This window comes from Helobdella robusta (genome assembly GCF_000326865.2).
Source record: "Helobdella robusta unplaced genomic scaffold HELROscaffold_2, whole genome shotgun sequence".
Lineage (NCBI taxonomy): Eukaryota > Metazoa > Annelida > Clitellata > Rhynchobdellida > Glossiphoniidae > Helobdella > Helobdella robusta.
In genome coordinates, this window is record NW_008704083.1 from 5,311,386 (window position 1) to 5,323,612 (window position 12,227).

Here is a 12,227-nt window from a genome sequence, read left to right on the forward strand (position 1 = left end):
GGATGTAGATAAAAGATAGGAGCGTGATTGCTGGGTGGGAAGAAAATGATGATGATAATGGTGATGAAGATGACAAGATCAATACCACAGGACATAATGAAAGTGATAATAAAAAATAATTGCAATGACGCTTTTGGCTTTGATGCAAGCAAGACAAGTTCAAAACCACCACGATGATGACGATGATGACAACGGTGATGATGATTATGATTGTAACAATGATGGTGCAGACGACGACGATGATGATGACGATGATGGTGATAAATAAATTTTCTTGATAGTGACAAAGAGGAAGTTGGTAATTTTTATAATTATATTTTGCTGATGATATCATAATCATTCTCACATTTATTATCATCGTCATCATCATCGTCATCATCATCATCGTCATCATCGTCATCATCAACATCGTCATTATCTTCTTTTTCTTCATCATCGTCGTCATCATCATCCTTCTAAGAAAGACAATTTGACGCTAAACTTATAAATGGTCTCCATAATAAGAATAATGCTGGTAGACATGATAATGATGATGACGAACGTTTTGATCATTATCATGACGATGATAATAAATATGAGTAAGATGATGACGATGACGGTTAATGACATGGCGTTTGACTGATAAAGTATTGACTTGGACGGAAAATGATGATGATGATGTAAGGAAAATAAATGAAGCCATTAATAAAAGAATTAAATTGTCACTTGAGAAGAAGGAGGAGGAGTGCATTTTTTGATGGTGATGTTGGAGTAGTTGGTGAGTGAGGTGAATAATTTTTATGATTATGGTGAAATTAATGATGGTGATGTGGATCAAAATGATGGTGAGGATCATTATGGTGGGTGTTATGATGACCATTGTGAAAGTGGCGATGATGATCCTGATGATTATGATAATGATGCTATAGATTAGGACGACCAGATGATGATGCTGACGTCAAAAATGACGTCACAGCTTTTTGAAATTTGAGTTTTTAATTTTTAAAGAGAAATAAATTTTTCAGACAATAACAACAACAACAAAAAAAACTATTATGAATGTTTTCGTAAAAATTGAAATATTCAGTCATAATGTTGTCTTACTACATGTTAAACGATTTTGTTACTAAATCGCAGTAAATTAAATAACTCAAAAATATTAACAAGGAGACAACACACGCATACACACACACACACACACACACACACTCGCGCGCGCGCGCGCGCGCATACATATACACACACAAACACACAAACACGCACACACACAAACACGCACATCAAAGCATTATACTTAATCAAGGTTGTTTGTTATAATAAAGAGAGATAACTTTTTAATTAAAACAATTTCAATAATGAAAGTTGAATATTATTAAAAAATAAAAAGTGGAAAAGTATGTCAACGGTGGCAACAATGCTTACGAATATGCAGTAACCTTAAGAAAGATCATTTATTATAAATCGATGAGATGAATTTCTTAACATTTTTCAATAACTGTTAATAAAAAAACTTGTATAAAATCAATTGAAAAACAAGAAAGAGAAACAACAAATGAAAAAGACAAAGCAGGACAGACGGAAGAAGACACAACTGGCCAGACATCAGACATGATCTGAACGCAATATGACGAGAGGTGGACTACCTACCACAAAGTTCATGAAATTTTATAAAAAATTGACATACAATTTTAGTAAATTTTTAAAATTGCCACTAAATAATAATACCTCCATTAGTTTTTCATTAATTCACAGTAAAAAAAACAGTTAACGTTTAAATTATTTTTTAAACTGTCACGTGACAAATTTGACGATGTTATTGCTTTATAAAATATTTATGACGTCACGACCGCAAATGATTGTCCTGGCATGATGAATTATTTAACGGGACGAATGGGTGGTTGGAGTACATTTTTATTAAAATACAGTTCATAAACTCAACTCCTACTCTTGCACGTTCAGTGTAGTCTGAATTCGTGAATTTGTTCGCGAAACCGGAAGTTTAAACGGAAGGTTAATAGGTTAATTTTCATGTTTAAATGCATTTAAATTTGTTGTTCATTTGTCTGACAACAAACACTAAATAAATAAATAAATTAAGTATAGAAATTATATCAATTTCAGTTGAAATAATTGCGCAAGAAAACAGTGAAGCAAGGCAAAAAGAGAGTGAGAGAAGGAAAGGGAGAGAGAAAAAGAGAGAGAGAAAGAGAGAGAGAAAGAGCAGACAGGCGAGCGGCACATAGATCAGGATAAATGCACGCTGATATAAAGGATGCGTGAATATGTAATGGAGAGCTAACGTAATTGTTTGTTGTTTAAAGCCACTGGAGTGCTAACATGAACACTCGGCTTATAAATGCTTCAGAAATAATTGAACCTGCCTTTTCTTCTTCCCCTTGTTACTTCATTCACGTGTGCATGTGTTGGTTTCGTTGAGAAACAAAAGTGATTGGTTGGTTGATTGAACGTATTGTGTAATTTATGTTGATCGTTTCATTCATAGCTGTGGGCAGTACATGTTGTTTGGTGAATTGTGTTTATGTGTACAGTATAATTGTTTGGCTGTGATATTGTTATGATTGTTTTGTTGGTTGAATGTAATTTATTGATTGGTTGGTTGGTTGGTTGGCTGGCTGGCTGGCTGGCTGGTTGGTTGGTTGGTTAGTTGATTGGCTGGTTGTTTAGTTGGTTGGTTGGTTAGTTGTTGGTTGGTTGGCTGAGGATGGTCCAATGTAGTTGAATGAAATATTTTTTATACATTGATTTCGGTTTTTAAAATCAATTTTTGAGTGTTATATTAAGACATACTGGTACAAATAGACACATTCCAAAAAATGATAATTGAATAATTGAATAACTTAATAAACAGAGTTGAATGAAGAGAGAAATGAAGCGTTGCCACACAAACAAGGTGAACCACACAAGCAAGTGCCATCTCTCATGTACAGTCACATGATACAATTATTAATGCAAATATCCGCGGTACGTTCCTGGCACAGAAGCCAGCCTCCTAACATGCACTCTCTTTCAATTTCGAACCTCACGGACACGTTTAAATCATTATTATTTCATATTCTTTATTGAATAAACTACTTCGTTGTGCCCTGCCCCCTGTCAATGCATCTCTTTATTAGAAAATTTTCACCAGAGTTTGGAAATATTGCGATGGATTGAGCTGTGGAAAGCAGTAGCATGTTATTGTCACGCAAGAAAGAACCAAATGATGGCAACATACACGCTGCGCCACATGTTCATAGTTTTTCATTAAATGGTCTTTTACAAATTTATTAAAATGATTTTATTCAATATAATTCTCCAAAAGTGTTTGTTGGAGTAAGTAATTTTTAAAAAATGCTCTTATAAAAATGTATTACAACTAATTAGGTTGGGTTGTATTTTTGGGTGATGGTGTACGTACATGTAGAAGAGGAATGTCGGATTCTTACGCACATCTTGCAGACATAGGATATTTGAGTATTAATTTGTTTTACAATTACTTTGTCGTTTATAGACATCATCATCTTTTATTTTTCTTGTAACGGATGTATGTTACCAAAAGTTTTCAAAATCGCAGTATCAATTATTTTCACATTCGAGTTTATCCTTCATACGTGTTTGACATTTTTTTTAACTATACAACATGTTAATAAGCCCTTATCGAAACATCTCTTCATACATCCATGAACACAAACATACACACATATCTCTACATAAAAACATACATGCACATGAGCATTTATACATTTTTCTATATACAAACATACATGAACATTTATACATTTTTCTATATACAAACATACATGTTTCTACAAACAAACGTGCATACGTATTTCTATATATAAACATGCAAACATGTTTCTACATACAAACATGTCACAGTACAACTCCACATGACAAGGTCCATTTAATACAAGACCATGTAGATCTCAGGCACTTGCCGTATGTTTCACATGTTTGTACGGAAGTCTGGTATATTCGTACGTGAAGAAGAGTATTTATGTGTGTTTGTGTGTGTGTGTGTGTATGTGTGTGTGTGTATGCATGTGTCTGTGAAAATTAAATGTTTGCTTAAGCGCTCTGAGGCATCAAACGCTGCTTTATGTCTTTCTTTCGCCGAATGAATTATGAACATGTAACCTTTTCTACACGCGTGACGTTGTTTGTTCCATTTCCTTCGTTAGAATTTTTTTTCTTTGTTTTTTTTTGAATATTTTTTTATTTTTTATTTTCTCAATTTTGAGGATGTCACTTTCAAAAGAACCGCTGGCACATTCTTGATCGTCGTATGCATTATTAATCTGACAGTGCAATACTTCTTCGTAGCAGGCACTGCTTCTCGTTTAGAATAACTTTCAGTAGAAATAATATTCAACATTTTTAATTCACGGAATTTTATCTAATATAAATTTATTCATTAAATAGTTCATAATTCATTATCATAAAATAATTTTTGATACAATATTAATTCAGCTTTATAAAACCAACACCTTTACACAATTACCAAATGAATGAACATGTCAGTCGCATCATCGTCAACTATGAAAACATGAACACCATTCCAAACACAACTTCCAAACCATATCATTGCAACACAACGTACCAACCACATCAATCCAGCCACACCATTCCAACCACAACATCTCAAAGCAGCTTCTCCGAACTTCTCGGTGCTGACGAGGGATCAGACGATAATAGCGGCCAGGGAGGAGACCATCGTTCTCGAATGTTCCTTCCACGTCCAGCAACTGAATCTCTTCGTCAACCCTCTCATCTGGGTGAAGAGGCAGCTTAACGAGGAGGTCAAGGTCAGTTGCACGTTAGGTAAATGAAGGACCATGATGACGGTGATGATGAAAGCGATGATGATGGTGATAACGATGATGACGATGATGATGACGATGATGATGACGATAGTGATGATGATGATAGCGAAGATGATGGTGGCGATGATAATATGTGGTCATTATTGTGATGTGATGACGATGATGATGACGATGGTGATGATAATGATGAGGATGATAGCGTTGATGATGGTGGCGATGATGATATGTGGTCATTATTGTGGTGTATGCGATGAATATAAAATTTACTAAAATTCACAAACTATGTCAGTGACGATGATTTTAATGATGATGACATTGATGATAGCAATGATGATGATAATGATGAGGATGAGGAGAAGGAGGATGAGGTGATGTGTAGATGATGTCAATTGGTGAGTGCCGGCCGAAACAATGATCATAATGACGATTGCAATGATCGATGCTTATAAAGATACAGGAGTGATTATAACGGCATCACAACATTTATGGCAGAAAACACGTCAGAATTATATAAACAAGCCATTGAAAAATTCGGAATTTTTAAAAAACTATTTAATAAAAAAATTTTGAACAAAAATTAATTTTTTAGTATTCTTCTTTTTCATGTTTTATTTATAGAAAAAAAATTATTAAAAACATCAAAGTCTTCTATTCAGTTTACATTTTCAATTATTTTTCATTAAGTTTCTACCACAGTTAACTTGCGATTAAAATTGATAAATTGAGTTACAACATCAAAAATGGTGATGAAGATAGTGAAAATAGTGATGATAATTATGATAATATTTATAATCAGAATGATGAATAGGGTATAGCATTGAAATTAGGATGACGACGACGATGATGAACGAGAATGATGTTGATAATATGATATTAATTTAAATGTTACTCATGATATATGATAATGAGTACAACAATAAAATGATAAGGAAGAGAATAATGACATAAAAGGGAGAGAGAAAGAGAGGAAGAGAAAGAGAGAGAGAGAGGAAGAAGGTGGTGGTGGTGATGAAAGTGATAGTTAAAAAGATGAACTGATGGTGGTAACTATAAGGGAAAAATTGCTAATGCAACACAACAGTGCAACAAAGTTTGTTTTCGTTAGTCAGTCAGTTAGTTAGTTCAGAGTTTTTTTTAATAAAACAAGATCAAAATGAATGTTTTTAATTTCCTATTATGTAATGTGGAGAAAAAAAAAACAAAAAAATGTTTTGCCGCATAAAAAGTTGCAATATCTGTGTTTAAGAATTTATTCTTCTGCAATGTGCAACGCTTTAATTGAATGAAATTCTGTATCTCATATTATAAACTACGAAATTTTTTCAAAAGTTTCAAAATTATTGGAAATTAACATGAATAATGCTTTAAAATAATTTAAATGTGATCAGATTAACATCATGAGAAAACTAAAAGAACCATTCGCTGGTACCAAAAGGTTCCTATCAACTATGAGGTCTGATCCACCCAAACACACATTCAGACTCACCATACTCAGTTAGTGATGATGATGATGATGATGATGATGATGATGATGAGATGGCGATGATGATGATGATGAGGAGGAGAATAACGATGATAATGTTGACGACTGCAGTAGTGGTTTATTGATGATGGTGGTGATGATGATGATGATGATGATGTTGATGACGATGATGATGATCATGGTGATGATGATGATAAAGATGATGATGATTGCCATGGTGATGATGATGATGATGATGATGACGATCATTACAATGATGTTGATAACAAGGATGTTGATAATGGTTATGTGGATAATGGTAATTAGGCTGGCTTTAATTATGTCATATATTACATTGTATATAATATTATACATCATTATTTTATTATTATAATATAATATATATAATATAATTGAGTGCATTGTTAGTGAAAAATGACTAGTTTAAAAGTGACAAACTAATTTCCGACCCGTGACGTCATGTTTATAAGCCTTCTCTTCAACCAAACTGCAGTGCGATGCTATGATGCTTACTCCAGCATTCCATTTCACATTTTGACGGTCCATCCTGTGTAGAATTTTACAAACCTAGCCTATTTAAAATAACAAATCAGAAGCACAAAAAGGGTGAAAGCAACGATTTCGAAATTATCAAATGTGTAAAAAAATTTAAAAAAAAAACAAACAAAAAATTAAGGAATATTTTGTTTAAGATGACAAAGAATAGAGAAAAAATTTTAAATCCAATTTTGTTAAAAATTAATCAATTTTTTGGTGTACCACAAATGAAATGCAAACAAAAATAGTAAATTAAAATTTAGGAAATATAAAAGTGACTTCGAAGAAATAAAAATATGTCATTTGTACTGTATTAAATATGTAATTTTATGTGATGTTAGAAAACAAAATAATTAACGCTAAAATTTTATTTATCTGTTAAATTACTCTAAATTAATTGATTTGTTTTTCTCATTTTAATTAATCCGGGATTTTTTCATACAGCTCTAACAGTCGTCGTGAAGTTAATGCATTGTTGCGTACCATTAAACTTTCCTGACAAAAAGAAAGACTTTGTATGTATAACATCTCTACATCTCTCTCTCTCTCTCTCTCTCTCTCTCTCTCTCTCTCTCTCTCTCTCTCTCTCTCTTAGGACGTACGTACCACATACATACATGTATTTTACACGCACGCAAGCAGGCATTGCATCAAACACAGAAAAAAGACATGATTGTCGTTAGAGCTACGAACAAATAGCTTTCGAACCAGGTGATCGCACGATATTAGCTACTAAGGGTATTGACACTTTTGGTGACCCGTCCAAATAGCGCACGACAAAATGAATTCAAAAATTATCACTTATTAATCGTTAATTTTATATATAAAATGGTTAAATTTAAATGCGCTGACACGAAATCATTAGAATAATTGTTTTAAATTATTTTTTTAAACTTTGGAATCAAATTGTAAAAATGATAATCTACTAAAATGAAGCGTTTTGTAATGAAGATTTTGCAGATTTACTGAACATTTTTGCATTGCCAACAAATAAAAAAAATTAACGTCTTTCATGTTTCATTAATTCAAAGTCGACAAACCTATTAAAAATAAAAATGTCGATACAAGAGCGAGCGTAAGACGAAATCAAATGGAAAATAAACCCCCAAGGAGATTAGACAAACCAACTGCCATCCAAGCAATCATATTAATTCTTCCTCGCCGCTACTCTCCCGCTCTTCCGCTCTTCTGCTGTTTCTTTCCTCCCTCTTTCTCTCTCTCTCTCTCTCTCCTTTCTCTCTCTTACTCTTTCTCTCATTCTTTCTTTTTTTCTAATTTTTGCAGTTAAATTATTACAATTATTGACCTTAGTGGAGTTTTTAAACCTAGCATCAACAAAATAACATTGATCGTAATGTTTTATAACATTACGATATGCAAGGAAGATGATGACGTTGAAGGGTAACAAATTGTTTTATTTGATGAAGAAAATAACATTCGTCACTGCTGTCGTAAGGAGTATCCACATTTCCGACACATCCACAATCCACATTTACGATAACAAAGAGCCAAACAAGAATACGAATTGAAAATAAGTTTTACAGTTCATAAGAAGAATGTATAATTTTTTGAAAAAAATATTTACAAATGAAAGTTCATTTTCATTGGATGTTTATATGCTGGGGGAGGCGTATAATTTATTTGTGCAATCAGGAAGATCAGTCAGAGGAACGATTGTTTATTCATTCCATTCATTTATTTTCCGTTATTTTTTCCATTAAAATTTGGTGAACTTTCCACAAATCAAAACAATCTATCACAACAAAAACTTATTTTTAAATATTACATAAAAAAAATCACATTTAGTCATTGAATAAATAAAAAACAGAGGACATAAATAAAAAATATTTTCAATATAATCTTAATAGAAAAATAATCACATTCGTTTATATATCATCGTTTATGTATGGAAAAAGGACGAAATAAATAATTTTTGTTTCCAAGAGCGTACATACCGATTGCAATCAGAAACAATTATTGGCGAAACACACAAGTCGAAGGCTGAACATCAATCCTGCAATCTATACACGTATCTCTATCAGTTTCTCTTCTCCCGTCTGCCTGCTTGCCTGTCCGTCTGTCTGTCTATTCGTCTGTCTGTCCGTCCGTCTGCCTTTTCAATCTTCCGTGTTTTATTCCCACAGTTCGTGTTTTGCTTGCTCAGTCATAAGCAGATTTGTGGATAGATACTACTTTGCATTATTGTATATCATTAATGTATCATTAATGTGTATCATTAATGTAATATAAAGTAGATATAAATAATATTTTTATTTTATTTGGTGATTTTTATTTGTTTATTTTGTTCATTAATTTTTGATGTTATTTGTTATTATTATTATTTTTTTTAAATGCAAACATTTCCATCATGGGTGAAACCAACTCAAACATTTCACACCCACTAAACTATCATAACATCACATTATCACATCACCGTGACATCATACCATCATGATGACATCATGACATCACATCACCATGCCATCACAACATCAGCAGAGCCTCGCAACTCGGCCACTAACATTCGCACTGCATCATATGAAACATGAACCGAGTGAACAAATGAACCCAAATGAAGACAATAACTTTCCAACAGTCACTTTCTGTTATTGAATTTTTACTGTGCTCACTTACACGATACTCACTCACAAGATGAAAAACTCACAAATAATAAAATTCCCTCATCTATTGCGTTATATATAACATCTGCATCCACATTCGAGAATTTAACTAAATGATTGTTAGGATTCTTTACCTACCATTTCACGATTGGGTGTTATCTGCATCGTTCATACACGCACAATACTGTTCATGAAACAAAAGTTTTTTTTCTATCATTTCACTTTTTATCTCCTCTTTATTGTAATGTTAGTAGTTTGGAGAGTGAAGTGCATTGTTTCGTTGTCCTCATTCTGCTTAACTAGTTCCATGTATTTATCTTCTATTTATTAATGTCTATGAGGTATGAGGTATGATTGTATAAATATTTTAAAATGTTGCCTTTTTTCAATGTATCCTTCACTTTTACCAACATCTTTTCCTTGGAGTTGATCTATCTTTCAAAATTCGCTCTTGGAGGAAGCATGGCGTCCATGTTCGGCTTTTTTCGGTTTGTTTCTTATTTCCCAGAATTTGTTTTGATCATTCAACAATGCCAAATTTGTACCGAAGTACTGAAATAGCCGTGCTGTCTATTGTTAGCATTTTGTTTCTCTACTGCTCTTACGTGTCGAAATATATTTTGTAAAGTTTATTACAAAATATTTAACAGTTCATCTGACTTATTTCATCAACACCCAGATTCTTGTATATCTATCGTTGATCAAATGCTAGCGTACGTGTCTAATCTTTGAAAAAGATGTCTTCATGCTTGAAAATTTCATCAAATTTTAAAATTCAATAAATTTATTCAAACCAAATTTAATTATCATACCTGGCTGACAATGTTCAATACTACATGCAACAAACATTCAAACAATCAATTAAATCTTCAGAAGTTATATTTTATAGAAAGTATCACTCACTGAGCAGCTGGCTCTGTAGAGTTGATTCTAAGCAAAAAAAAATAAAAGAAAATAATGGATAACTAAAATTTTGGTTTTTTACAACGAGAAATAAAATAATAATTTAAGTGATTTCAAATGAAAATATTTTGAATAAAATATTAATTCTAAACTTTCTTCTCCATTCTTAAACTGTTCTTCTTCATTTGGTAAGTTCTGTTGGTGTTTTATTAATTGCATAGATGACCTCTCTCTTATAATTAAATCATAGCGTTGGTGGTGATGGCTATGGCGATGATTATGACGAGGACGACGACGAAGACGATGATGATGATGATGGTGGTGACAATGGTGGAAACAGGGCAATAATGAATGGTGACGAATTATGATAATGATTGGTAATAGTACGACATGGGGTGACGAAGATATTATGAAAGTGACGTTCTTGCCGAGAGCTATGTTAACGATGACAATGTGAAAGATTCAGGTGACGATGCCAAAGAAAATGATGATGACGATGATGATGATAGGAACAGATGATGATGATGATGATAACAACAGATGGTGATGATGATAATAATGATAACAACATATGATGATAATGATGATGACAACAAAGGATGATGATTGATCATAACAAAGATGATGATGATGATGATAACAACAATTATAGTGATGATAACAGTAATGATGATAACGGAGATGATGATGAAAATATTATTGGTTATGAAAATGACAACTTTGATGACGAAGATAGATAAAAAAAGCATTCACATTCGAACATTTTCATTCTATTATTGTTTTCGTGGTGACATCCTGACCACTGGTTGATATCAACCAATTAGTCGCCACTATTTTCGATCATAAGTTTGATTTTTATCTGATCTTACAAATGTACAAACAGTTGTCTCGTCACTCACCACAAAACTCATGAAATGCTAACTTTAATAACTGTTGATAACAGCTGAAATCAATGTTCATGAAAATCTGGTTGGTATAGGAAAAACTCGTGTGGTTTATAAACCGATTGAAAACATTCCATAACCTCCACTAAGTCCCACACACGCAAATCTGACGACTCTGTTGATTATTTTTTGCGTTGCAAACAAGTTTACAATTTGATGAAACGTTGATATAGTGGATTATTCTTTCAAAAACAACGATACTTTGTCCTATGTATCGTGTATGTGTGTGTGCGTGCGTGCGTGCGTGCGTGCGTGCGTGCGTGCGTGTGTGTGTGTGTTTCTCATCATGATTGAAATCTGACTTAATTTGTAGGGCATGTTGTCTTTTGTTGAGTGTTGTATTGTTGCGTGTTGTTGTGTGTTGTTGTGTGTTGTTGTGCGTCATGTTTCTTGGGTGTGCAAATGTACGTGCTGTGTTTTTTTTCTGTGACCGTATGCTGAAACTTTGACTGCATGTTATTTAATATTGACTCTTTTGAAGTAATTGTGTGTTCAACGAGTGAGTAGGATCATTTTTTAGAACAAATTTCTATTTATTCAAGCAGTTTTTGAAACTTATTCTACTCGTTCTATCTTTTTGTGTATAGTTTACATCGAAAGATTTCTTGACCCAAATTTATACGTTGAATATGAAATAATGTTGACGTGGCTGGGGTTGTTCGTTCGTTCGTTTGTTTGTCTCGTTCTTTCATTCATTCGTTCATTCAATCATTTGTTTATTTATTCGTTCATTCGTTCATTCATTCATTCGTTCATTCGTTTATTTGTTCATTCGTTCGTTCACTCACTCACTCATTCCATACAGAAAGTATTACAAAGAGACAGAGGGTATCTGTTAGTGTTGGCCATTATATGCCATCACTTGTAAAGATTACAAAAACGTTTCTAATGTAAAACAATGTAAACTTTATATCAAAAAATTAAATTGAGAAGTTTG

At 32.8% G+C, this 12,227-nt stretch overlaps 1 protein-coding gene across 1 annotated transcript; it reads left to right on the plus strand.

Annotated features, from left to right (window-relative positions):
* Nucleotides 1-3,823: 3,823 nt before the first annotated feature.
* On the plus strand, nucleotides 3,824-9,371 carry HELRODRAFT_160467 (hypothetical protein; the record flags this gene model as incomplete). The annotated part of the gene is made up of 4 exons (XM_009017423.1): nucleotides 3,824-3,956; nucleotides 4,597-4,784; nucleotides 6,191-6,296; nucleotides 9,322-9,371. 4 exons carry the CDS (start codon nucleotides 3,824-3,826, stop codon nucleotides 9,369-9,371), a joined length of 477 nt encoding a protein of 158 aa, XP_009015671.1.
* Between the last annotated feature and the right edge of the window lie 2,856 nt (nucleotides 9,372-12,227).